We start from the raw sequence: 27673 nt of genomic DNA, 5'->3' as shown, positions 1-27673 counted from the left end.
GCAGCTAGAAAGTCACAGATTTCCCCAGAGATCCTCTCTGGGTGTTGCCATTACCTACGGAAACAACACCCCCATTCGCCAGAAACCTAGCAGCAGCTCACCCTCTCCTTCCCTACAATGACATCACAACCCTCACATCCAACCCTGCCCAACAAGGCCATCATAGGCCAAAGACCTCAGACCCCAGAGCATCTCTTCTAACAGGACAGCCACATATCCCTGCTGTCTGATCAGCCCTGCCCCCCCTTCAAGTGTCTCTCAACCACTTGCTCCTCCATCCCAAATCCACCTACAATGGCTGGTCACACTCTGAATCTTGGCCCTGTATGGAACTGGGTCACGTGCAGCTCCTTGCTAGCCTCTGTGCACGACCTCCTCTCCTTTCAGCTAGTCCTACTCAAATGCTCCCAAAGGACTTTACTCTGTCCTGCCAGCCCTTCCCATGACTGACTTCAGCATTCCTCTTTCTGCATTTTCCAGGTGGAGCCCTTCAGCAGGACTGCTGTGAGAACGAGAGGCACTCAGCAGCCATGACTTCTGACCTCTGGTCTCAATTTCTAGCACAATCCCATCCTCTGGTGACCTGTCTCCACCTACGCAGACATCCAACAACAGGCAGGTCTAAGGTATTGCCATCCCCAGCCTCATAGCAAGCCTGAATACCAATAGTATATTCCTCTGGTCCTATTTCTGCACCACGCGGACCATACTTTGCTCTCAGTCTCTCCCACTAACTGGCATCATAACATCCTTCCCTCACAGCTGCTGTAGCAGCCTCTCCTTCACAGAGAAGTCAGAAGTTATCACAAGGAGACTCCCTCAACTTCCTGTTAGCAGGCCTACAAAGGGACCTGCCTGTGCCCACCCTCTGATCCTCTTGTGTGTGGGGGGAGGGGAGGTGAGGGGAACCCATGCCTACCTACTTGCTTGGGGACTTCATGTTCTCAGGACTAGCTACTCTGACCATTTCTCACCATAAGGCTCCTGTCACCACCACACTTAACTGCCTTACTGTTCTGCTTCAGACTTTTCCCTTTGCCCTCTCCTCCCACTCCCTAGCTCTTCTCCACACAGCAACCTGAGGGACTATCCTAGAGTGTGTGACAGTTAATACTGTCAACTTGACGGGATCTAGAATCACCTAGTAGACAAGCCTCTGGCCATGCTTGTGAGAGACTGCCTAGATTAGGCTGGCTGAGGTAGGAGGACCCACTTAACTAACTGTGGGCAGCACCTTTCTACAGACTGGAGTCCTGGGTGGAGGAGAAAGAGAGAGAGGAAGCTGAGTATCAGCAGCCACTGCTCACTGCTCCCTGAATGCAGACATGTGATCAGGGCCTCAAGCTCCTTAAACAACCAATGCACGGTCCATCAAACTGTGAACGGAAATGAACTCTTCCTTCCAGAAGCTGCTTGCTGCAGCGAGGAGGTAAGCCATGTGGGAAGTGGCTCACACAGAGTACAGCCAATGGCTCTCATTTGCTCAACTCTCTCCCACAGCTTGAGGGAAGTGCAGAATCCTTATGGCTACCAAGCCTCTATGATCTAACCCCAGTCAACCCTTGGTCTCCCCATCCACAACCCTGGATGCCATCCTCCACCCCCAACTATATCCCATGGCTCCCTTCAGTTCCAGGCTCACATGTCACCACTCTAAAGAGGTCTTTGAGCATCATTAACAACTGCCACCTGGTACCACCCTACTCTGCATCTCCCTAACCCTTTACATGTCACTCTGCTTTCCTCTTCTCATCTTCCTCAGGGTACTGATCACCCTTGACACACTATGTATCCTTTACCCCTGCTTCCCCATCAGAGTAGAAACCCTACGGCAAGCCCGTATGCAATGCCCACGAGAATGTACAGCAGACAGAAGCAGGCACTCTGTGTGTGCTAAACACCTGTGTAAATCATCCTTTTTCTTTCCTGTATTATTTAACCTCTCCCTCAGAGGATCCTTTTCAATGACATTTACAAATTCCAAGTGTCTTCTACCTTAAAGAAAGAAAACTAAAGCTGTGCATGCCAGCACGCCTGTAATCCCGGCATTCAGGAGGCCGAGGAAGAACTGTCACAAGTACCAGGCCAACCACCACTACAATAGCTAGACTGCTTCAAAACCAAAGAAAGAAAAACCTTCCACGGGCCACACACACCCCCTCCTGAAAGCAATCTAAACACAGCCTGCACTCACTGGTTGTCTCCTCACCTCCCATTTTCACTTCTGACCATGCCAGTGTGGATTTCACCTGCAGCACTCCCCGCAAACCGCTCAAGAGGCCATCGGTGGGTGACCACATGTCTCCAACCTGAGAGGCAAGCTTCCAGTCCCCATCTGACTGGCCTCCCTCAGCACCTGACTTACCAAGCCCATGCTCCCAGAATTTTTCTCTGCATCTGCCCTGTGCTTCTCACCCGTCTCTGCTCTAGCTCCCTATGCACACTCTACCTCCTCTGCCCAGGAAGGAAGAGATGGAGGTCCTCATGCCAGGCCCCACCCCCAGATTCCAGAGGGTGTGACTTTGGCTGCATCAGAGCACAGTCCTTGTTTATTTTGCTCCTCTGGCATCATGATCCCAGCTATGACACCCAAGACATCCCTCTGAAGGAGAGTTAGATTGGTCTAGATAACAGACAAAAACAAAACAAATAGCAACAGATATGCACAGATATAGACAGCTCCCTAGTACTGAGGGGAAAGCTTTTGCATCCCACCACAGAAAGCCTGTTCTCCCCCCTAACCATAAAACCTAGAATGCCACACTAACCAAAACTACCCTGGCAGGAAGAGTCCAAGAGTGAATCAGCAAATATAAAACTATTTTCTAAGATAACCTCACTGGAAAGAAAGCCAAGCAGTCTCCTGGTGGGTCCCTTGTGCCTGCAGAGGGCCGTGATAAGGAAACCCAGCTCCGAGCTAGCTATTCAAGACTCCACATCTTGGGATGAAGCACACGTTTTCACAGGCCTGCTCTGCTGTCTGCCCCAGCACTGCTTTCACCCTCCCAAGATTTACAAGTACACAGCTTGCGTCTGGATTCATTTGCTCAGCCAGTCAGTCCACAGACCAACTCAGAGGCAGAAGTGAGCACCAGGTCCTCTTCCTTGGCCACACAGGCTTGAGAAGCAATAGGTAATCACCCGTTCCAGTCTGTACCCCTGCTCACGGCACTAGTGGTGCTATCACTTAAGCCGGGTCAGTAGGTATTCTCATCATCTCAGAAACAAGGCACCAAGAAGCTAGATTAGTTACTCTGGGCCATAGGACTATAGGCAAAGGGTCAGCCTTTCTCACCAATCATGATATACATGTCAATTATCAACACAACACAATGTTGAGCTGCTGCTGCTGTAAGGTGAGCTCCCTCCTGGAAACACTACAAACTTTTCAACAAAGAGGAATCTGCAGGAAGCTGGAAAGAGAGCTCAGTAGTTAAGAGCATGTTCTGCTTCTGCAGAGGACCTAAGGTTGGTTCCCTGCACCCATGACAAGTACCTGTAACTCTTCTTCCAGGGTATCTAGCTGGTACCCTCTTCTAACTTTCACGGGTACTTACACACATGCATGTGCAAACACACTAAAAAACAAAACAAATCTATTTTTAAAAACGGAGATTTGTATTTTTTAAGTTATTTTATTATTTTGTGTGTATAGGTGTTTTGCCTGCATGTCTGTGCATTGTGTGTGCAAGGTCCTGAGAAGCCAGAGAGCGTGTCAGATCCCCTGGGACTGGAGTTACAAATGGCTGTGAGCCACCATGTAGGTGTTGGGGGTCAAACCCAGGTCCTCTCAGTCTGTGGTCTTAACCAATGAGCCATCAATCCAGTCCCTATTGTTTTGTTTTGTTTTTTAATCTTGTTTTTTTTTTTAGTTTTTTTGTTTGTTTTTTGAGACAGGTTTTCTCTGTATAGGCCTGGCTATCCTGGAACTTGCTCTGTAGACTAGACTGGCCACAGTCTGCCTGTCTCCTGAGTGTTAAAATTAAGGGCATGCACTGCCTAGCTTGGTTTTTTGTTTGTTTGTTTTTAAATATTTATTTATTTATTTATTATGTGTACAGTGTTCTGCCTGCACGCCGGAAGAGGGAACTGGATCTCACTACAGATGGTTATAAGCTACCATGTGGTTGCTGGGAATTGAACACAGGACCTCTGGAGGAGCAGCCAGTGTTCTTAGCCCCTGAGCCATCTCTCCAGCCCTGTTTGTTTTAAAGAGCAATCTGCAGAGGTCATGAGTCTTGCCTGTTCAGTTTTTGGTTTATTTTGGTTTTTGGTTTTTCAAGACAAGGTTTCTCTGTGTAGCCTTGGCTGTCCTGGAACTCTCTCTGTAGACAGGCTGGCCTCAAACTCAGATATCCACCTTCCTCTAACACCCAAGTACCGAGATTAAAGAGATGCACCACCACCACCACCCAGCTTCCAGTTCAGTTTTTAATTAAGTGTATCGCTTGCAAACAAAATTCCTAATACAAACACCAGAATTTATTAAAATTGAAGACTTTATTCTGGACAGTATTTCAATTAATTACTCTACTTATTTTTGGATTTTGAGATAAAAGTTTTGCCATAGAACCTTGGCTGGTGCAGAACTTACTCTGTAAATCAAGTTGGCCTCAAACTACAGCAATCTCTTGAGTTTTGGAATTACATGTGTACACCCCAATGCCTAATCAAATGTGTCATTTCCGAGACAGAATCTCAACAGATAGCAGAGCATGGCTTCCAACTCATGATCCTCCTGCCTCAGCTTCCAGAATGCTGGGATTACAGGTATGTGCCATATTGGGCCAAGTAGCAGTATTTTTAACATTTTTTCAAATTTCACATTTAAGGTTCTTCCTAACAGTGACAAGACGTTTTTGTTTTGAGGGATTTTTGTGCTGTGAATAGGACTTCACACATGCTAGACAAACACACTCTGAACTGAACAAACTCTCTAGGCCTAAATGCTGACTATTCATGCACTAGGGCTTATAAATACATCTTGTAACTGTCTCTTTTCTGAATAACATTTAAACAAGCTCAACCAACAAACCAACAAACCCTACCCATGAGCCACCTCTTCATCCTCTCACAGTACAGCTAAACCTGGAGAAAGGCCTGCTTGTGCTTACGATGTCCCCACCTCCCACCCACACCTCCTTTCACCTGCAGTGTGCCACTCAAATAGCTCAGTGGCCACCATGACCCACAAGGCTCTAAACTCTGCTATCAAGCAGAGAGAGCAGCATGCTGAGACTGGACTTCATCCTCCACAGGTTAGATAAAGGGGAGTTGCAGCATCGCTTCCTACCTACTCTACAATTGTGGGTAGACTACTCTCTTTTGTTTCCCACTGCATGGGTACCCCAAGACAGTCACCACCCCAGAATCTAGGACAGAGCTCAGTGTTGCTAATGCAGACATCAAGAATTAGAAAAAGCTAGCTCAGTGTTCACATGAAACCACCTCCCAGCAAAACAAAGAGTAAAATGATGCAGAAAGAAACGATCATTTGCTGGACAGTGATGGTGAACATCTTTAATCCCAGCACTCAGGAGGCAGAGGCAGGCAGATCTCTGTGAGGCCAGACTGGTCTACAGAGCAAGTTCCAGGACGGCCAGAGCTACACAGAGAAACCCTGTCTTGAAAAAACAGAAAGAAAAAAAAAAAAGAAAGAAAAGAAAAAAATCTTTTTGACCATAGCTTTCAAATGGATCTTAGAGTTAAGCTACAGAAAACAATTTCTTCACTGAAATGTCACCAGAGTATAAAACTGTTTTCAAATACATGTAACTACAGAGTCAGTTTTATATGAAAAATAGATACATGTTTGTTCTTAGATTTTTATGACTGAGCATGACAGCAATTACAGAACACTTTGACCCTTTCATAGTACTTTCTGCATATTAAATTATTAAATACTCTATCTCATACACAGAGAGAGAGAAAGAAGAGAGGATCATTAGGATGATCCAGTTAAACTAGACAAATCTTTCCATATTTAATTTAAAAACACTTAAGTTTTTTTTTTTGTCAAGTTTCCAAACTCCATACAATTTAAGAACAGAAATATAAAGAGACATCATTGAGAAAGATGGGTCTTAAGTAAGACAATTATAAAAGGAAGATTTTAAGTATGGACTCCAATTCCCCAACTGAGGGTTGAAAAGTTGGAGATTATCAATGCAAATCCAGGCTTCACTGAAGGGGTGAGAGCAACAGTGTCCTTGGGTGAAGAACACTCTTTCTCCTGACAGAGTTAGAAGGACACCACCATCTATCTATGCATTGATATTCAGAGAGATGAGTCACTGAGGTCACTCCAATCCTGTTCCACCCTGATCATCCCCACTTTTACAAGACACAACTCCTGTCTTCACTGCACTTAGCAAGTCAGTGCCGTAACAAGCACAGCCTTTCTGTCATGTAATCACATTTTTCAGAAAGGATTTATTTATTTTTATTTTATTTGGATGAGTGTTTGTCTATATATATAGACACATACCATGTGTATGTCTAATGCCCACAGAGGCGAGAAGAGGGTGTTAGATTCCTTGGTACTGGAGTTATAGACTTGTGAGCCACCATGTATGTACTGGGAATAGAACCCAGGTCTTCTGCAAAGGCAGTCAGCACTCCTAACACTCCTAACTGCTAAAGCCAGCTCTCTAGTCCCATAATTACACTCTTATTTATTTTATCTACAAACCAGGCAAATCAGTAAGTAACTCCTAAAAGACCTAACCAAGGTTAAAAGCACCAAATTAGGGTGCTTACAGATTCTGTGGTAACAATCATTGCAGCAAGCATCTGCTAAGCGCCCAACTAACTTCATCTTTTTTGTTTTGTTTTGTTTTTTGAGACAGGGTTTCTCTATGTAGCTTTGGTGCCTGTCCTGGATCTCGCTCTGTAGAGCAGGCTGGCCTCGAACTCACAGAGATCCACCTGGCTCTGCCTCCCAAGTGCTGGGATTAAAGGTGTGCAAGTAAAGGCAGGTGATTTGAACCCAGAAGGTCTTGAATCCCAAAAGGCTCAGAGCTTCTCAGACATGAGCTACAGCCCTGAAGCTCTAACACCGTCCCCCCATTCCCCCCATCCCGCTGTAACTGGCAGGAACCTGTCACAGAAACATTTCCTGGTAAGGATTCTTTATCATCCAAGCACTTCAGCTTTCATTGGTCACTTACAGTTCTTACCAAAATTAATGACAATCTACACATTATCTTTAAAACACATTATACTTTTGGGGGTTGGAGAGAGAGTTCTGTGGTTAAGGGAACTGCCTGTTCTTCCAGAGGACCAAGGTTTCAATTCCCAGCACCCACGAGGTGGCTCACAACTGTCTGTTCTTTAACTCCAGTTCTAAGGGATCCAACACCCTCACACAGACATATAAACAAGCAAAACATCAATGCATATAAAATAAAAATAAATCATTAGAAGAAAAAGCAAAGCAAGAGAAAAAAATCCTGCTTTAAAAAAATAAATAATAAATAAAACACATTATACTTTTTACCCACTTCCTTGCTTCAGCCATCTTTCCTTATTTCTTCCTCTTTTTTGTGCATATATGTGGTACACATTCATGGTGTGCATGGTCACGTGTGTACTCATGTGTGCATGTGTGTCTATGCCTGTGTGCACGGAGGCCCAAAGCTGAGGTTGGATGTCTTTCTTGATTGCTCTCCACTGAACCAGGGAGTGTCTCCCACTGACCCAGAGCTTTCCAGTTCAGCTAGCTAGCTAACCAGCTTGCCCCAAGCACCCTCTAGCTCTGTCTCCCAAGTGCTTGTGCTATTGGCAGCCACCGAACTTGTCTGATTGTCTGTACGTGGGTCTGGGAGCTGGTCCTCACACTCACGCTGAACACATTTCTCTTCTTAAGTGGGATTACTCAGACCCAAGACAAGGCCTCGAGATACAGAGTGAAGGAACACCACGTACTCTGTGATGTTTTTACTGTTCAAAAATAAAAGCAAGTCTTTTCACTAACTATGTACACAGCTATTCTCTTAAATGATGGCTCCCTTAAACCAGGCCTGTGTGAGCTCCCTAATCCCTGGTAACAACAAGCCATCCCTCCAATTTCACATAACCTAGAGTAACTTGACTCTAGGCCTGTTGAGGCCATTTCTTACATACATGTGTGTATGTAGTGTGCATGCATGTATGCATGCCCACATATGGACACACACATGTACAATAATTCAAATGTGCATTTCTACAAACTGAGTTGGAAAATTCTGAACTTCTAAAAAAAAAAAAACATGATCCAAGAATATCTAATAATCTATTAATGTTATGGTCACCCGATAATTTTATAAATAGGTCCCTAGCAATGTGATATTTGATGTTAAAATTTCTGAACAATAAATTAAAACTATGGCAAGAATGGAGTCCAGGTAGTTTCAACCTGAGGCTCATGCCTAACTCACAAGCTGCTTTTCTAATGCTTACCCTACATTCCTGATAAAACAAAACCCAACTCTCAGCCCTGGTTTTCAAAACAGAAAAGATTTAAAACTTTAGGTCTCAGTAAATCCCTTCCACAGACCCCGAATTTCGTAAGATTAGCTGCTTCTGGATTACACAGGCAGCCAGCACCTCCTACCAACAACACTTTATGGCCCTACGGGGCTCTCAAATGCTTCCCACACACTGCCTGGACCTTCCACAGGGAAGTGCAAAGCTCACAAGTCCATTCCGAGGTCTCAAGTGAACTCTCTCCTTGTACCAAATGGAGAAATGTGACTGTAACAGAAAAGCTGCTTTTCTATTTATTCAATTTGTTAGGAAACAGTTCCTCTAATAAGATCCCAACAGGGGACCAGGCAGTGACTGTGCATGCCTTTAATCCCAGCACTCGGGAGGGAGAAGCAGGCAGATCTCTGTGAGTTGGAGACCAGCCTGGTCTACAGAGTGAGTTCCACGACAGCCAAAGCTGTTACACGGAGAAACCCAGTCTCAAAAAAAAAAAAAAAAAAAAAAAAAATCCCAACACGGAATTGCATAGGCATTAGGGTGGTGAATTAGCAAGAAGACAGATTTGGTCAAATGTTCTGGTGCTCCCCCGCCCACAACTTTTTCCTCTTGAAACTCCACATGGTATACACATCTTGCCTTTCAGAACTGGGCTCTAACTTCACATTCTCAGGAAGGACTACTTTCCTAATCATCCGATCTAAAGCCGACCTCGGGTCCTCTGTATCACTTTTTACTTTTATTATTCTCACAACAGTATTTATTAGTATTGTTTTGTCTGCTCTACCAGAATATAAGAGCTACAGGAGTAAGCAAGGACTCCATTTCTCCTTCATGGTCATGTCCTCAGTGCCTGGTACACTAGCACTTGTTAAGTACCTAAAAGCTAGGAGACTGATGTTGGTGTCAACTACCAAGCTTTTACCTAGTTAGAAGCTAGAGACGTCTCTCTTTCCATAATCCAGGGATCCATTCAACAAGCAAATATTTACCGAGTAACTACTGTATGCCAAGCACTGTCATGGGTGCACAGGATACCGCATTGAACAAATCAGACAAGTATCTTTGCTGGGCAGAACCTTTATTTTAGGGACCCGCCCTAAAATGAATAGATGTCTTGCACACTGTCCAATGCCTGGAACACAGATCACCCTACATGCCTTCGAGGTGAAGAGCTCTCAGAGCCCAAGTGTTCTCCAGTGGGACATTTCCAAACCAAGCCTCTGGGGTTCCTCAGCACCAACTGGGCAGCTCTGTCACCTGCTCTGCTCGCTCACGTGGGAGAACCCCAACCCGAACAGTCCAGGTAAAGGAAAAACTTAAAGAGCAAAGGCTTCTGAAGACTTGAGATGGTTGAGAGGAGGAACCAGGAAACGGGACAAGAAGTCGTGGCAAGGCCCTAGGCAAGGAGGCTGGAGAACCAGCTCTGGCTGTCACCAAGTTGCTAGGTGACCTTGGGCCAGTCTCGGCCGCCCCAACAGCAGCTCCCCCGGGGGCAGGAGGCAGAAGGAGCCGGGAGAAAGGGACTCGGGTTGAGGGAAGCAGAGACCAGGAGGCCCGGGGGCCCGGGGGGGTAACGGCCGGCGTGGGGAGGCCGGCGCGGGCCAGGCCGGGACGGCTCACTCACCGAGCGCCACCTGGCAGGCCCTACGCAGCTGGGAGTGCTGGGGCCGCTTCACCTCCTTGTCAGCTAGGATCTTCTCCAGGGCCCGGGACACGAACATGCTCTTGGTCTGGCTTTCCTGCATGGCCCCGGCCGGCGGGGGCGGCAGCCCCGCGAGCCGGCGGCGCGAGCGAGCAGGAGAGCGAGGCTGGGGGGGGGTCAGGCGTCCCGGCCGGCACCGGCCGCGTCCGTGCGCGCCGCCCTGTCAGGAAGAGACGCCCCGGCCCCACGGCGCCGCCATGTTGGAGCGCGTCACGTGACCACGTGACTGGTGGTGCCGCTACGTCTGCTGTGCGTCGGTCGGTCGACCCTGTGACCCCAAGGGCGGGGGCCAGCCCGGGGGCGGGGCCAGGATGAGGGTGGGACCCTGTGGGGGCGTGGTGAGAGGGGGGGCCTGCAGGGGCGGAGCTGTGGTGGGGCGTGGTCTGTGCGGTTGGGGCGGGGCCTACACAGGTTGGGCGGGGTTGGTGCCCGGCCTTGGGGCGGGGGGCATGTCCAAGGGGGATAGGAGGGCCGGGTAGGGGGAGTGATGGTCACAGGCGAAGACTATGAGGGAGAAGAAAAAGGAGGTGAGAGGCTGGAGAAGTGGGCAGCCCTGAAGGGAGAGGAGGGAAGGTGCAGGTGACAGGTGACAGGTGGTAGGAAGAGAGGTGAGGAGGAGCAGGAGACAGCTGAGCTGAGAAAAGAGGAAGAGGGAAGGAGTAAAAAGTGGTAAAAGGAATCAGTGAGAGTGATAGTGAGCAAGAGGAGAAGGCAAAGGGGAGGGAAAAGAACGAGAGAGGTGACAGAGAGCAGGGACCGTGAAGAGAAAGGAGCCAGGAGACTGAGGATAGGAAGATGGTGAGGAAGGGGATCCAGGAAGGGCAGAGAAAACGTGAGAGGAAAGAGGAGGCTCAGGGCAGTGAGAACCAGGGCTGAGGATGGAAGCCAGGAGGTGAGGGTATGAGAGGAGGCAGGGGGAGAGCGGCAGGGCAGAGCCAAGGGGAACAGACAAGAAGTCAGGGAGAGAAAGTGGAGAAAGATGGCACTAGAGGAGATGAAGGAGAGGAGGAGAGGAAATCTGGAGAGAACATGCTGGCAGACAGGAGGGGAAAAAAGGGTGGGGGGAGGAGAGAAGAGAGGAGAGAAGAGAAGAGGGGAGGGGAGGAGAAGGGAGGGGAGAGGGGAGGGAGGAGAGGAGAAGGAAGGGAAGAGGGGAGAGAAGAAGAGAGGGGAGGAGAGGAGAGGAGAGAAGAGAAGAGGGGAGGGAGGAGAGGAGAAGGGAGGGGAGAGGGGAGGAGAGGAGAGAACAGGAGAATGGAGGGGAGAGGAGAGGGGAGGAGTGGGGAGAGGAGAGGGGAGGAAAAGGGAGGGGAGAGGAGAGAGGAGGGGAGGGGAGAGGGGAGGGGAAAGGAGAAAGGAAGGGAAGGGGAGGGAAGGTCAGAAGGTATATTCATAGTGTCCCAACCCTTCCGGATTTGCATCCCTGTCAACAAGTCCCACCAGTCCTGGACCAGCCTCATCACACTGTCCTGTTACCACAAGGGAGACAGCTCCTGCCTGGGTAATCGGGGCTTCAGCCTGGTTTTTGTTTGTTTGATTTTTGTTTTTGTTTTTACATAGGGTCTTACTTTGTAGCCTTGACTACTCATTATAGACCAGGCTGGCCTTGAACCTGCAGGAATCCTTCCGTCGCTGCAAGTGCTGGGGTGATGGGCGTACAGCGCCACAATCACCTTGGTGATGGAGTTTTTGTTTACTTGCTGGCTTGGTTTTGTTTTTTTGTTTGTTTGTTTTGATACATGTCTCACTATGTATCCCAGGCTGGCCTTGACCATGAACTCAATGTCCCCTCCTCAGCTGGGATTGTAGGAGTATGCCACCACACCTGAACATCTGCTTTCTAAGTGCCCGTCTATGGCGGTGCTGCCAAGAAGGACTCCGCCTTTTTCCTGGTCAGTTTTCATCACCCTCAAGTTCTCACAGTATGGAGGGCAAAATAGGGGCTTCTGAGGCATTTGACAGGAGAAGAAGCCGACTTAGGTGGCCAGTGTGGCACAGCCTGCACAGCAGTGGAAGACAGAGGCCCTGACCCCAGGGCGGCTCAGCGGTGCTGATGTCTCGACAGTACTGATGCCCCACCCCACCTGCCTCCCCACAGGGCAGTCTTGACGCTTCAGCTCACAAGCAGACAGTTATTCCTCATGGTAATTTTGGGACTGTCCCACGCCAACATGTTCAAATGCTGAGCTCAAACATCCCCGTTATCCGTGTCTCCCTAGCCGAAGTCTCTAACAGCATTTGCGGACGGACCTTTTGTGTTTGTCAGTTTGCTGGGCTCTGTCCCTGGAGGTCTGGTCCAGAGCCAGGTGGAACATTGCAAGACTGGAAATTCCACTGATTCAAATGTGACCTTGAAGCTCCTGTCAGCAGGAAGCAGCCTGATTCTCCATGCCCCTCAGCCAAGGCTACCCTCATGACTATCCTGACTAACAGAGTGGCAGGGTGTGAGACTGGGCCCAGGGAGGCCTGGCCCATACCTTCTTTTGCAGGGTGCTGCATGATTATCAGAAGAGTCCCAGAACAAAGACGACATGGAGAGAACCCGGTTCTCCCGGCCGTAGGCAGCCCTCAGCCAACCTGTCTTCAGCAGGGGAATACAGCAGCATGAGACACTCTAGTGAGACCAGCAGAGTTGCTTAGAAAACCATCTACCAGAGGGAAACAACACTTACGTTAAGTCATTATAGCTTGGGGGTGCTTGTTACACAGCAACCAATCACTGGAATCGGTTGGTCCTTATGCCTTGAAGGAATGAATGAACGAACGAACCAATGCATGAATGTGTGAAATTCTCAAAGTGCAGTGCCGGTCAGCCAAGTGATATTTGTGTGTGTGTGTGTGTGTGTGTGTGTGTGTGTGTGTGTGTGTGTGTGTTTTAATTTTCTGGAGCTGAGGACCGAACCCAGGGCCTTGTGCTTGCTAGGCAAGCGCTCTACCACTGAGCTAAATCCCCACCAAGTGATATTTTGAACTGCAGATCCTGTAAGGAGGTCAGACTGAGACATTTAGGACTCGCTGCAAGGGAACAAAAGGCAAACAAGCTCAACTTCCTTAACTGCTGACTGCTGAAAGGATGCTTTCAACAGCTTTGACAAAACAGGAGAGGTCCATGGGCCATTTACAAACCAGGATCCCCCAGCACTAAGCCAAGCTGAAATTAGTGGGACTCAAGCTGGCTGTGCGAACAACAAGCAAAGACAAGCGGGCGCTGTTACCAAGGGGAAACCTTGTTCCATATAATGCCCTTTGAAGGCCCTAGATCAGCCAAGGAAGCACACAGACAAGCTCTCAAGGCAAAACCACCTGTTAGTTGACCTAAATGACATTAATTTGGGAGTTCAGAGGTAAGCAATACACTATATGCCTCCCAGTAGCTTCCTTGCGGATGACACTGCTGATGTGTGTCTTACGATTATAATTGCCTTGTTACTTTTGCAGACACTCAAAGGCCACTTTTGCTACAGTGGTGACTCCTCACTAGAGCTGCAGGACCTGATGAGCATCTGAGATGGAACAAAACTCTGAACAAAGCTCCATCTTCAAACCATATCTGCCCCTCTTAACTATCTCAACCATTGAGCCAGACTCTCTACTCAGTTGATAGGTGGAATGTTGTGTGATGTTTTGTTTGTGTTCTGACAAATAAAGCTTGCCTGGAGATCAGAGGGTAGAGCTAGCCACTAGTTAACCATAGAGACCAGGCAGTGGTGGTGACTCACACCTTTAATCCCAGCACTTGGGAGGCTCATGCCTTTAATCCCAGCACTTGGGAGGCTCATGCCTTTAATCCCAGCACTCGGGAGATGAAGACAGAATATAAGGCAGGTGGAGACAGGATCTCAGCCCATTTCAGTCTGAGGACCAGGAGAGGTAAGAAGTCATTAGTGGCTGCTCCTTTGCCTCCCTGATCTTTCAGGTTATTCCTCCAATATTTGACTCCTGGTTTGTATTGATAAGACTAATTAGGATCACACTTCAGTTGGGAAATGTTTATCCAAGACAACAATCCAGAGCAGACTTGACCTAATGTCCATTGAGCCAATATGTGTTTCTTTTGTTACACCCCTAGTCCTTCAGCCTTGTTGTAAGGCCCAGACTCAACCATAGCTGAACGATGACAGCTAGGAGAGCAACAGAGCACTTCCTGAGAACTTAGCCCACCAAGCACCAAGCCAAGATGTTTGTGGACAAGAACATCTTTCTTTATCCTTGAGACAGGGTCTCATGTAGCTCAGCTTGGCCTTGAACTTCTGATCCTCTTGTTCCTTCCTCTCCAATGCTGGGATCACAGGCATTGTGCCCTATCTGTGTAGTTCTGGAGCTCAAGTCCAGAGATTCATGCATGCTAGGCAAGTAGTCTACCAGTGGAGCCAACATTCCCAGCCCTAAAAGAACATGAAGGATGAATGGACAATTGCCAAACTTTAACCTGCTCCCCTCCAGAAAATCCATAAAACCTGCAGTTCCCTTTGTCAGGCAGGTGACTGGGCACCTCTGGTTTCTCCAGGCTTGAGTCACAGTAAAGGAACCTCGCCTCTGTCATGCCTTGGTCTCCTTTCTCCTGTTTATGCACTAAATGATCTGCCATCCACTGTGAAGACCATGCCATGCCTCTACTTACAGTCCAGAGGTGGCTCCCTGTTAACACTCAGTGTTGTTCTATGGGGACAAGCTGGCACAGGCCCTCCAAGCACTCAGACCTCATCTCCCATCTTTGTCTCCTTCTCAGGCATGGTAGGCTGCTCTAGGCTCCTTCATGTCCCTTTAAGAGTTTGGCTTAGACGGGCTGTGGCAACGCATCCCTTTTATCCCAGCACTGGAGGGTGGAGGCAGGCATGCAGCTCTGAGTTTCGAGGCCAGCCTGGTCTACAGAATGAGTTCCAGGACAGCCAGGGCTACACAGAGAAACCTTGTCTCAAAACAAACAAACAAACAAACAAACAAACAAACAAAAGAGTTTGGCTTCTGTGATCTTGTGCCTCTCAATCAGTGCTTCTCTGTGAAGGCCAAGAAGTTCCCTGGAGGTGTTTCAAAATTTGGGGGTGGGGTAGTGGGGAGTGAACCCAGGGTCATATATGTGCTTGGCCAGTGATATATCACTGAGCTATACCCTCAGTCTTCACTTTACATTTTATTTTGAGACAGGGTCTCATCAAGTTACTTAGGCCTTGAACTCAAGGTGGGCCTGAAGTTGTAATGTCCCGTCTCAGCTTCCTGAGTAGCTGGGCTGCAGGCCTGAGCCACAGCTGGCATTTTGCAATTGTGTTGAGGACATACTGTTACTGTTATAGTAGGGATGGTGGGGATGCTGGAATTATACCGTCCAGATCTAGGTCAGCCCATAGAGCAAGGATTACATGTGTGCCCTGTGGCTGGACAATCTTGGAGCTGAGAAGTGTATTAACAGGGACAGGACCTAGGAACGAAGTCTGCTTTGCATAGAAGCACACACTATGTTTTGCATAGCTTGGGGCCTTTCGCCCCACCTCCTAGAGACAAGGTCACATGTAACCCAGATTAGCCTTGAACTCTGTATGTAGCTGAGGATGACTTTGGACTCCTGCCTCCATTTCCAAGTGTGTCCCACTACTTCCAGTTGTAGAGTTTTAATATCATAAAGTTTTCCAGAAATACAACTTTCTTAAGTCAAGGGAAGATGCATGTTGTCTGGCATCTCACCAAATAGTGCTTACCACCTGTTGTGTCTGAAAGTACAATAATCACGATCATATGCTCCAAGTGGTGACATTTCTGTCAGAAGGCTGAGCAGTCTGTAAGGTGGAGCCTTGCTGAAGGAAGTAGGGTGTGACAGCTGTCCTGGAACACACTCTGTAGACCAGGCTGGCCTCGAACTCACAGAGATCCGGCTGCCTCTGCCTCCCCAGTGCTGGGATTAAAGGCATGTGCGCCCACCGGCTGGGGCCTTAAGGTTTTATAGACTGGCTGCCCTTTCTATCTGCTCTCTGCTTGTGGACTATGGTGGACCTGATGCTCATGCCGCCAAGCCTATCCCGGCATGGTGGACCATAGCCCTTCTCACGCTGTGGGCTGAACAAACCCTTCCTCCCTTCCGCTGCTTCTTCTCAGAGACTTTATTGAGAAAGGTACCCACCCTCACCTGAAAACCTGGGCACACCGCTCCTGCTAGTGACTGGTGCAGGACTGGTGGGGCTGCAGCTGCAGCTCCAGCGGGTAGGGCTGGGGCATGCCGCCTGCGGGTGGCAGCTTCAGCCTGTTGTCTACTGTAATCGTGCCTGTTTATCTATTGAAATAAAATTAGTAAATCATACACTGCTTTCTTTTGACTCATCTTTCAAGGCCATTATGATTTTTTAAAACTACGAAAGCTATTATCTACGAGTTTCTATTCACAATAGTTCCTGGAGCCTTTTGGTTATGAAATGAGGTGTGTACTATTTACTGAGATTGTAAGCATGCCATTGGTCCCTTCCTGCCATTCTGTTCTCAGTTCAGTGTCACCAATAGGAGGCCTTTCCTATCCTCTCTGAAGCCCCTCCCTCATCACCTGCTTCCAAATTACCCTGACGACTTTCTTACTTGCAATCCACCTTATTTGAAAAGGTGGTGTCTAGCTCCTGTAAATTATCTATTGCTATAAGACAAATGATCTGAATAACTAATGGTGTAAAATTATGCATCAAGGCTGGGGTGGTGGTGCACATCTGTGATGCCAGCTACTCAGAGACCAGGCAGAAGGAAAGTGAGTTCAAGGCTAGCTTGGGCAACTTGGTCAAATTAAAAATTAATAGTAATAGCTGGGCAGTGGTGGTGCATACCTTTAATCTCAGCACTCGGGAGGCAGAGGCAGAGGCAGACGGGTATCAGTGAGTTTGAGGCCAGGAACTACAGAGTGAGTTCTAGGACAGCCAAGACTACACAGAGAAATCCTGTCTTGAAAAACAAAACAAAAAAATTAATGCTAATAATAATCGGGTATCTGGTGCACACCTTTAATCCTAGCACTCAGGAGGCTGAGGCAGGCAAATCTCCGTGCATGTGAGATCAGCCTGATCTGCACAGTGTCTTTTAGAACAGCCAAGGCCACATAGAGAGATCCTGTCTCAAAATAAATAACTAAAAAGAATAACTAAAACAAAACCAGACATGGTAGCTCACACCTATAACTATGGCACTCTGGGAGGCTGAGGCAGGAGGACTGGGGCAAGTTTGAGACCACCCTGAGCTACAGAGCAAGACACTGACCCAAAAAAATAAAAATAGGGGCTAGAGAGATGGCTCAGAAGTTACAGAACACTGGCTGTTCTTCCAGAGGTCCTGGGTTCAATACCCAGCAACCACATGGTGGCTCACAACCATCTTGTAATGAGATGTCCTCTTCTGGCCTGCAGGCTGAACACTCACTGTATACATGATAAATAAATAAAATCTTTTAAAAAAAATAAAAATAAAAGAGAACAAAAAAGTGAGGCATTTATCACCTTACAGCTCCCGTGGAGTGGAAATTTGAGGCATTGTGGGCACTTCTCTCGGGAGGGTGAATTCCCAGAGGGGATGGAAACAGAACTGAGGTGGTTTTTTTGTTTTGGTTTGGTTTTTTTCGAGACAGAGTTTCTCTGTGTAACAGCCCTGGTTGTCCTGGTGACTCGGGTCATCAGGCTTGGCAGCAGGCCTCTTTATCGGCTGAAGCCATCTCACTGGCCCTCCAGCAACAGTTTTTATTTGAACACTTTCCTCCCTCCAGTGCCAGGTGGGACTTGACTGTGTGGAGACAACGGCCTCTTTGCTCTTGCTGGACTAGGGGAGCACTGTGGCTGTTTTCCTTGATTCAGCCCTGGACAGACCACTTTCCTCCACTCTCCTCCCCTTTCCCAGTCCAGGTCAGTCGTCCCTGGCTCTTTTCCTACTACATGCTATCTGTAATCACATGGCTGTTTGTCCATCTCTCCCTTGTTCTTTGTCCCTGTTCGTCAACGTTCATTGCCGACTAGATTTGGAATCACCTACGAGACACACCCCTGAGTATGAGGACATTTCTAGGAAGGTTAACTGAGAAGACCCACCCAAATGTTGGTGGTACCATCCCGCTTATATATGAAGGAGAAAGCAAGCTGAACGCCACTCCATCTCTCCACTTCCCTCTACAAAAGCCTAGAGCTCGCTACTGCGCCTTCCCACCATGAACTGCATCCTCTCCACCTCCGAGCTAAAACAAACCCTTCCTACTTTAACCTGCTTGCTAGATAGTTAAAGCTATTAACAAGAGAAGTAATTCATAGTTTCTGCCCCTCTCTCCTCCTGAGACAACTAAATATATAAACACGAGTTCCAGACAAACAAGTACATTTTGTTAATATGGGTTATGGTTTGAATAAGAAACGTCCTGCACCTGGGTCTCTGGCATTTTGGGAAGCTAGGCTGACTCTGAGGAGTATCTCAGCTTGCTTAAGAGACAGAATCCAGCACCTTTTTATTGTTTTCTTCCTCTGGGAGTTGATCAGTAGCAGAGTTGCCCCCCAGTGGAACTCTCCTTACCCTCTGCTTTCCTGAGTAATGTCTCCACATAGCAAGGCAGCCAGTCCTGAGGTCTGGTATCTGGGTGTGCCTGATTTCCCAGGAGCCCGTCTGCTCCCTCCCCAGCACACACAGACTCCTTATTCTCCCGCCAGGCTGGCTGGCCAGCCCGCCTTCTTGGGTGCCTGTTCCTGCATCTTTGCTTAGCTGCCTTCCCCACTGTTTTGTTTTTTCGAGGCATTTTTTCTTTTCTTTTTTTAATATTTTAAGCCAGGTGGTGGTGGTGCACACCTTTAATCCCAGCACTCGGGAGGCAGAGCCAGGCGGATCTCTGTGAGTTCGAGGCCAGCCTGGGCTACCAAGTGAGTTCCAGGAAAGGCGCAAAGCTACACAGAGAAACCCTGTCTCGAAAAAACCAAAAAAAAAAAAAAAGACAGAAGGCAGAGGCAGACAGATCTCTGTGAGTTCGAAGCCAGCCTAGTCTACAGAGTGAGTTTCAGGACAACCAGGGCTACACAGAAAAACCATCTTGAACAACACCGCCCCCAAAAAGATTTTCAAACTATGTGTATTTGTGTGTCTGTGTATTGGTATATACACGTGAGTTAAGGTGCCAGTGTTGGATCTGCTGGAGTTGGGGGACACAGGAGCTTGTAAGCTACTCAATGTGGGAGCTGGGAACTAAGGTCCTCTGCAAGAGCAGTACTTGCTCTTTATGGCCGAGACATCTAACCAGCACCATATTTTAATGTACAAACATACCCTTCCACGCCTACCAGAGTTCAGAGCAGGCTCAAAGCAGAAGCATTACTAGGGTAGAACTTGAGGATTTTCTTCAAAGTAAGAGTATGTCTACAGCACGAATCTTGATTGGTCTTAATAAAAACCCAGAGCCAGATATCGGGTAAATGCTGAAAAATCAGAGAAGCAGAGCAGCCAGCCACTAGTTCTTACCTCTACGAAATCCTCAGCTGAAAGGGGCCCAGAGCTCCTGTCTTCTCCTGCCTTATATTTCTCTCTCCGTCCAGCCATATCACTTCCTGTCTCCATCTCCCTAGTGCTGGGATTAAAGGCGTGAGATCCCAAGTGCTGGGATCAAAGGTGTGTGCCACCACTGCCTGGCTGTTTTTAAGACTGGATTTTTTTGTTTGTTTTTTGGTTTTTTGAGACAGGGTTTCTCTATAGCTTTGGAGCCTGTCCTGGAACTCGCTCTGTAGACCAGACTGGCCTCAAACTCAGAGACCTGCCTGCCTCTGCCTCCTGAGTGCGCCACCAACGCCCGGCTTAGACTGGATAAATTTTGTGTAGTCCAGGCTGGCCTTGAACTCACAAAGATCCATCTGCCTCTGCCTCCCTAGTGCTAGAATTAAAAGTGTGTGCCACCACTGCTTGGCTTCTATGGCTAACTAGGGGCTTAGTTCTGCACTCTGATCTTCAGGCAAGCTTTATTTGTTAGGTCACAAACAAAATATCACACCACATATGTCTGTTCTCATCATCCATCTTTCCATCTGTCACTGACTCATCCCATCCAGCCAACCCATCATCCATCTCAGCTGTGCTGTAATTGTGTGTGCCATTTGCACTAAGGACATGTTCAGTGTGGGTATTTCAGACATCACAGAAGCCAGGTGTGTCGTGATGTGCTTTTTGTTTGTTTGTCTTGGTAGGGCCTCTCCAGGGCTGAAAGAGCTGCCCCTGCACAGTGTAGAATAGGAAGGGAGGACAATTTCTTAAGAAAATGAGCTCATGCCTTTAATCCTAGCATTTGGGAAGCAGAGGCAGGCAGACTTCTGTGAGTTCAAGGTGAGCCTGGTCTGCAGAGTTGAGTTCCAGGACAGCCAGGGTTCCACAGAGAAACCCTGTCTCAAAAACAAAACAAGAAAATGATACGAGTGTAAGCAGTTTACCTAGACAGGGGACACAGGAGAAGCTGGCTTCTCAAGGGCACTCTGGACTCAGATTCTATCTTCAGATGAACACTATCCTAAGCAGCGTTGGCCTCCTCAGCCCATCTCCAAGCAGCTGCTCACCTTGTGTGAGTACCAAACCCCGACAGTCTCCACCAACGCCCCAAATGGAATAGATTATCGACACCAGACTCTGCTCCAAAGTACCATGACTGGAGCTGCACATCCTCTCTGCTCTAAGTTATCCTCCAGACTGTGGGCATGGAGTTCATCTCTGCCATCTGAGTCTGCAGAGAGCTTTGCTGCCCGCCTGATTCCCTCCCCAACGCCCCACACAGAACTGGCTCCTGTTCTCTCCATGCCTTCATGAAAGCAGTTATCCTGGATTTTTTTTTTTTTTAAGATTTATTTATTTATTATGTATACAGAAGAGGGCGCCAGATCTCATTACAGATGGTTGTGACCCACCATGTAGTTGCTGGGAATTGAACTCAGGACCTCTGGAAGAACAGGCAGTGCTCTTAACCTCTGAGCCATCTCTCCAGCCCCCTATCCTGGATTTTTATCCTGTCAGTCTAAAAGGCTGAGAGCAAGAACTGTTTCCTACTTCTCAGATTCCTTAGAACCGGGGTGTCATCCACCTCGCCCCCACTCTCAATAAATTGTCATCCATGAAGATGTTCTTTTGTTGGTTTTCCAACTTCATGATACTCTGGGGAAAAAAGGCCATGAGCTACATTTCTGTAGACCTCAACTGTGTAATCCTTTAATTTTCCATTGAGGAAAATAGGGATATTGGTATTGGCTAAAATGTTTATAAACGGGCTGGATAGAGGACTCAGTGATTCACAGTGTGTGCTGCTTTTCCATAGGACCAGAGTTTGTGTCTCAGCACCCATAGAGGACAGCTCACACCAGATTTTAACTCGGGCTCCAAGGGTTCAGGCACCCTCTTTGGCCTACACATATACCCAGAGACACACACATGTAAAAAGAAATATTTTTAAAAATATATATATATTTCTTTAGGAGGCTGGAGAGATGGCTCAGCAGTTAAGAGCACTTGCTGCTCTGGCAAACAAGAGGATATGTGCCCTAGGAGCTGCCACCACCCTATCCCATCCCCATCCGGCCCACTGATACAAAAATTGTTTAGTGAGCCAGTGAGATGGCTCAATGGGGACAGGATTTTGGAGCAAAGTCTGATTAGCTGGATTCAATGCCCAGAATCCATACTGTAGAACCAGAGACCTGACTCCCAAAAGTCGTTCTCTGACCTACACACACACACACACACACACACACACACACACACACACACGTGTATACACACAAAATAAATATGAAAGACATAAAAATATAGTCATAGCTGATGTTTCATTTCTTACAGAACCAGTGGAAAGCCAGGTATGGTGGCTTATAACCTCCAATCCCAGCAAGCTGAGGTAGGAGGATTGCCATGAATTTAAGGCCAGCCTGGGCTACTCACCCAGTTCTACCTAGAACAGGCCTTATGTACACTAAGCTCGTGAGAACAGTGAACCACAGGGGACGGTGGCACAGCACTGTCACAGGCCACTTAACACAACCCCCAGTCTGCGGTCCAGCCTCATCCACAGCGTTCTCCCTGTGAGACCCCACAGCCTGTGGTCCAGCCTCGTCCACAGCATTCTCACTGTGAGACCCCCCAGCCTGCGGTCCAGCCTCGTCCACAGCGTTCTCCCTGTGAGACCCCCCAGCCTGCGGTCCAGCCTCGTCCACAGCGTTCTCCCTGTGAGACCCCCCAGCCTGCGGTCCAGCCTCGTCCACAGTGTTCTCCCTGTAAGCCAGTCATTACAGCTACCCGACCATGGACCGCTTTCTCCCTCTCAGGCGCACCTCGTCTAACTTCTTCAGCACTGGACTGGACTTCTTGGAGGAAGCACCGTAGCTCTTCAGAAAGGCTTCAAACACAGCCTCGGTGTGGGGGTGGGTGCTGAGGAAGGCCTTCTCTAGGACATAGAGGTCGACGCCTTTATCTTCCGGCAGTCCCGAAACAAAACTCAGGCCGAAGTCGATGAGCACAATGTGCAGCTGCTCCAGGGGCCGTTTCAGGAGCATGTTGGAGGTGGTGAGGTCCCCGTGAATGAGGTCTTCATCGTGCATTCTAGCCAGAACCTGCCCCATTCTCCTGGCCAAGCCCATGAGGCACTGGGGGTCTTTCTCAGTCTCCATAGTGGACTGAATATAATCGCGAACAGTCACCGAGTCTTCGATTTCTTCCATATATAAGCAGTTAGAAGCATAGTCCACGAAGAAGACAACTGGAGCAGCTATCCCTGTAACGAACACACACGTGATTAGTGAGTGTGTTCTTTATGAAGGCAGGCGTCACCTGACTAGAGGGAGCCGGTCTTTATGAAGGCAGGCATCACCTGCACAGGGGAGCCGGTCTTTATGAAGGCAGGCGTCACCTAAATAGGGGGAGCTGGTCTTTATGAAGGCAGGCGTCACCTGCACAGGGGAGCCGGTCTTTATGAAGGCAGGCGTCACCTGAATAGGGGGAGCCAGTCTTTATGAAGGCAGGCGTCATCACCTGCACAGGTGGAGCCAGTTTTCCTGTCTAAATCTACTTACTCTGGAACAGGGTGTAGGAATGCTGTGCAAATGGTATCTTAACCAGAAGCTTGCCCTGCTCAAACCCTGCAGGACTACGGCCTGAGACCAGCCCAGGGTACGTCTGCAAGTGTCAAAACTTGCTCAAACCCTGCAGGACTATGGCCTGAGACCAGCCCAGGGTACGTCTGCAAGTGTCAAAACTTGCTCCTCCTTTCTCAAGTCACCTTAGGACCGGAATTCATTGCTACAAAAAACCAAACGAATCAAGAAGCCAGAAGGGAAGCCTCCTCCAGTCTGACAGCTTCTTCCTGATGAGCAGGAGGCTAAGTAGCATGTCATCTTATGGACTCATCTTTTTTCCATCAACAGCAGGTTCAAATCCCAGCTCCCTTCTCATTAGCTGTGAAACCTCAAGGTTCCATCAGCTTCTCTGTCTGAGTTTCCACTACTGTGATGTGGTAACAAAAGCTCCAATAAGGGGCTGGAGAGATGGCTCAGAGGTTAAGAGCACTGACTGCTCTTCCAGAGGTCCTGAGTTCAATTCCCAGCAACCACATGGTGGCTCACAACCATCCATAACGAGATCTGGTGCCCTCTTCTGGCCTGCAGTCATACATGCTGTATACATAATAAATAAATAAATCTTTAAAAAAACAAAAACAAAACAAACAAACAAACAAAAAGCTCCAATAACTCCAGGAGTCTCTCCTGAATGTCAACCTCGTTCAGGACTCTCCTAGAACTGGAGACCTGTCAGTGATGGCAGCCACCATCTGCGTCGGGTAAAACTTATAAAAGAAGGTGAGACAGAAAATATGAGCACTACTTTGTAACTCCAAGGCTTAATCCATCCAAGTCTCCAATAGTACTGGGAGAGTCTCCAACTGTATTTTGTCTTCTGTAGTTCTTCTCTTGGCTAAATATTCCTGTTGACTGAAGTGTGGCCCTGAAATGCAAAGGCTTGTACCCCCTAGCTTGCGGTTTTTCCTTTTTAAAAACCCTTCACTCTGAGAGCTCAGGGCCATCCTTCACCTGGCTAGCCAGTGTGTTGGACATGGACCAAGCCTGGGCTTGCTTGTTTTAATAAACCCCTTTGCACTTGCATTGGATACTGGCTCTGTGGTGGTCTTGCTTGGGGGTCTCTCAACACGGGCACAACACAACCACTAAGGAGAAAATCGCCGAAAAGTAAAAGTGAGAGACCCACAGTTCTGAGCTATAAAACTGGGATACTTGGTTAGCTGTGGAACTTGCAAATTTTCCCTCTTTGTGCCTCAGTCTCTCTAGAGGACAAAGCCTTTTCCGTGGGGGAGCAAATGGTGTTTTAAAGAAAAAAAGAAACAGCCAGAAGTAGCAGCTCACGCCTTTAATCCCAGCACTTAGGAAGCAGAGGCAGGCAGATCTCTTTGAGTTTGAGCCTAGGCTACGCAGTGAGGTCCAAGACAGCCAGGGCTACAAAGAGTACCTGTCTCGAGAGAAAAAAGAAAAAAAAAAAGAAAAAAAAAAGAAAAAAAGAAAAGAAACGATTTAATGAAGTCTGACGTTTACTCAATGTCATGTCAACACACAAACGTGACGTCTAGGCCTCCTAATAGTCGTAACATCCCTGAGATGCGACCTCGACTATGATTTCCCATTACGGACGAGGAAATTAAGGCAAGACAACTCACTAAAGGGCCACGCGGGAAGCAGCACGGGTAAAATCTGAATCCGGCAAGCCTGGCGCCAGACACGTGCCTGTCAGGACACCCGGTGCTTAAAACTACTAAACGGAGAGAGGACTACGGCAAGCGAAAACGGTAGAAATAGGGAAAGTGAGGCTCCAGGCGCTAAACGACAAGCTGAGAGACAGCTGCCGAGCAACAAACGAAACGGCGTCCGTGCGACGCCGTGAGTCCTTAAACACTGCTGTCTGGTCCCGGACCTCGGAGCCCGGTCCTACCCCGTCCCGTCCGGTCTCCCCGGTCTCGGAGCCCCGTCCAGTCCCGTCCCGTCCGGTCTCCCCGGCCTCGGAGCCCTGTCCTGTCCCGTCCGGTCTCCCCGGTCTCGGAGCCCCGTCCAGTCCCGTCCGGTCTCCCCGGTCTCGGAGCCCCGTCCAGTCCCGTCCGGTCTCCCCGGCCTCGGAGCCCTGTCCTGTCCCGTCCCGTCCGGTCTCCCCGGCCTCGGAGCCCCGTCCAGTCCCGTCCCGTCTGGTCTCCCCGGTCTCGGAGCCCCGTCCTGTCCCGTCTCGTCCGGTCCCCCCGGGCCTCGGAGCCCTGTCCAGCCCCGTCCCGTCCGTCTCACCCGCGCGGCGGCAGCGGAGCAGCGCGCGCGCCTCCTGCACCGTCCTCCGCCGGCCGAGCCGCGCCTCCAGCGCCGGGTGCCGGTAGCTCTTGGGGAAGCGGTGCTTCACCACCGCCGCGCGGCCCTGGAAGCGGCCGCGGAAGACGCGCGCCTCGGCGCCCTGCTGCACCAGCTCCAGGCCGCTCAGGAAGAGGCGGCTCCGCTCGCGCGCCGCGGCCAGCGCCTCGGCCTCCGCCTCCCGCTCCGAGGACGCCTCGGCCATGCCTCCGGCTCGTCCCGACCCCGGCAGCGCCGCTTCCGCTCGCTTCGGAAATCCTCGGGCCTCTTCCGCCACACGACACCGTCCCGCCCCCCACTTCCGCCCTCCCGGAGCGGTTCCGCCTGGCGACCGTCCTGAGCTCGGGCTCTCGGGACGCGCGACTTGACCCTTCCCGCAGTTCTTCGTCTATCTCCGTGAGCGCTCGGCAACTTTCGGTCAACAGCTTCTCACTTTCGGCTTTCTCCGGAAAGCCCGTTGGTGATGCTCAAGCTTTGAGAGCCCTCTCGAAGCCGGAGGGAGGCTCTTTGGGGAAAACTCTTTTGTGGACGCTCTGCTCCTTTCTACTACTTTCCTTTTTCCTTCCCTTTCTGTTCTTTTCCTTTTCTTTCCTTTCCTTGTTCCTTTTTTTTTCTTCCTTTTTGAAACAGGGTCTCGCTGTGTAGCTCAGGTTAGCTTCGAACTCTTGATCTTCCCACTTCAATCTATGGAAAATTGATCTTTAAGCCGGGAGGGAGGAAGGGGCTAGGCAGACCTAGCCTGGACCTGGTGCCTGGCATCAGCGTGCCAGCACCATCCCTCTGAGTTCGATTTCCTCATCTTCAGAATGAGGGTGCCGGGTTCTGCTGGGGCCAGGGCTTATCAGAATTAAAGAAGAGGCTGACAGGGACCTCTTCACATGGCCTCTGACCTCCCTACCCCTGGCCTACGCTTTTTGGGGTCCTGTTGAAAATACAGAAGAGAAGCCCTTTGGACCCGGGGTTGCTATGGCACCTGCATCCTGGCTCTGTGGTTTCCTTCATACTCATGACAGGACCCTTTTCACACATCAGACCCTGTGTGTGGGCAGGATGTTTTCCAGCAAAGCTCACCCAGAACCGGTTCCCTTTATATCCCCCAGTGCTCAAGCTTGTAGCTTCATTATCATAATTGTTTGTGTCCGCACAGCCATTGCTATGGTGACCAAAACCATTGGAATCCATAGTGCAAAGGCACTGACAGAGCCAAGCTTGCTAAGTCAGACTGGGTTTAGCTCTTTAAACCCGAATCAAATTTTCAATGACTCGCTGCTGTGCTGAGGATAGAGTACCCGAACCTTAATTCAGCCCATGAGGCCCTGCAGGGAACTCCTGCATCTCTTGTAGACCCTTCCCTCACCCCCCACACCCCCATTCTCTGCAGAGCAGGGACAGAATGTCTCAGCACTGAACTCAGTACACCAAGAGAGCCGGGCCAAGGTGCCTAGTACTGCTGGTACAGTGATGCACAGGGCAGGGCATTATTTATCACGGCAGCAGCAACAAATGACAGCCTTAAACGCCAGGGGAAATGATGTGAGACACAGCCTCATGGGGGCTCATGTAAGGCCATTGAACTTTCATATCCAGATGCTGCTCAAATTCTCCCTCTTCACTGCCAGCTCCACCCCCCCCCCCAAAAGGGGTCACCTGAGAGTTTCTTGGGAAGGGGGTCGAACTTTTCAGGGTGGAGTTGCCCAGGGTTGAGATTGGGCTTTTTACTCTGTAGGGTGGGGGCAGGGTCCAGCAGTCAGGGCAGTTAGAGTGTTCTGTGAGTGGAAGCTGGCAGTTAGAGGTCCTAGGGAAGGAGCCTGGCCACTCCTGTGTGGCTCAAGGGGCTTCCCCAGCCCCTTCCACTTGCTTTTTTGAGATAGACTTTGTCAGTGAAGCTAGAGCTTGCCATTTTGGCTAGTGAGTGAGCCCCAAGGATTGCTTCATCTTTGCCCACTCCTATCCCCCAGTGTGCCTCTGTGCCTGCTCTTTATGTGGTGAGGGGGCTCAGGACTCAGGTCCTCATGCTGGAGCAACAAATGCCTTACCCACCGAGCCATCTCCCCACCCCCTTGAAGTCTTCTGTTCAAATGAGTCTGCGGCCATTGTTTCTGCACATTAAACCAGCAGCTTGGCAATCTTTCTGTGTGAACCCACCGGATTTGGCCCTATAAAG

The 27673-nt window shown here is 49.2% G+C and overlaps 2 protein-coding genes across 2 annotated transcripts in view; both read right to left on the bottom strand.

Annotated features, from left to right (window-relative positions):
• Arfgef2 (ADP ribosylation factor guanine nucleotide exchange factor 2) overlaps positions 1–10279 on the bottom strand; it is an 83371-nt gene extending 73092 nt beyond the window's left edge. The window contains 1 exon segment of the mRNA XM_059261930.1: positions 10091–10279. Coding sequence (XP_059117913.1) covers positions 10091–10211 — 121 coding nt within the window. The 5' untranslated portion in view covers positions 10212–10279.
• An 11914-nt stretch (positions 10280–22193) lies between these two features.
• Positions 22194–25729, bottom strand: LOC131908746 (EKC/KEOPS complex subunit Tp53rkb). The gene is made up of 2 exons (XM_059259774.1): positions 25453–25729; positions 22194–22889 (listed from the first exon to the last, which is right to left on the bottom strand). The coding sequence occupies exons 1-2, from the start codon at positions 25712–25714 to the stop codon at positions 22411–22413; spliced, it is 741 nt and encodes a 246-aa protein (XP_059115757.1). The 5' UTR covers positions 25715–25729; the 3' UTR covers positions 22194–22410.
• Positions 25730–27673: the final 1944 nt, after the last annotated feature.

Source organism: Peromyscus eremicus, chromosome 4 (genome assembly GCF_949786415.1).
Source record: "Peromyscus eremicus chromosome 4, PerEre_H2_v1, whole genome shotgun sequence".
NCBI lineage: Eukaryota > Metazoa > Chordata > Mammalia > Rodentia > Cricetidae > Peromyscus > Peromyscus eremicus.
This window is presented reverse-complemented; position numbering and strand designations above follow the sequence as displayed.

Coding starts and splice junctions, on each gene's coding strand:
- LOC131908746 (XM_059259774.1), bottom strand. CDS start 25,714: ATGGCCGAGGCGTCCTCGGAGCGGGAGGCGGAGGCCGAGGCGCTGGCC. Junction 22,890..25,452: donor GCTCCGCTGCCGCCGCGCGG/GTGAGACGGACG, acceptor TGTTCGTTACAG/GGATAGCTGCTCCAGTTGTC.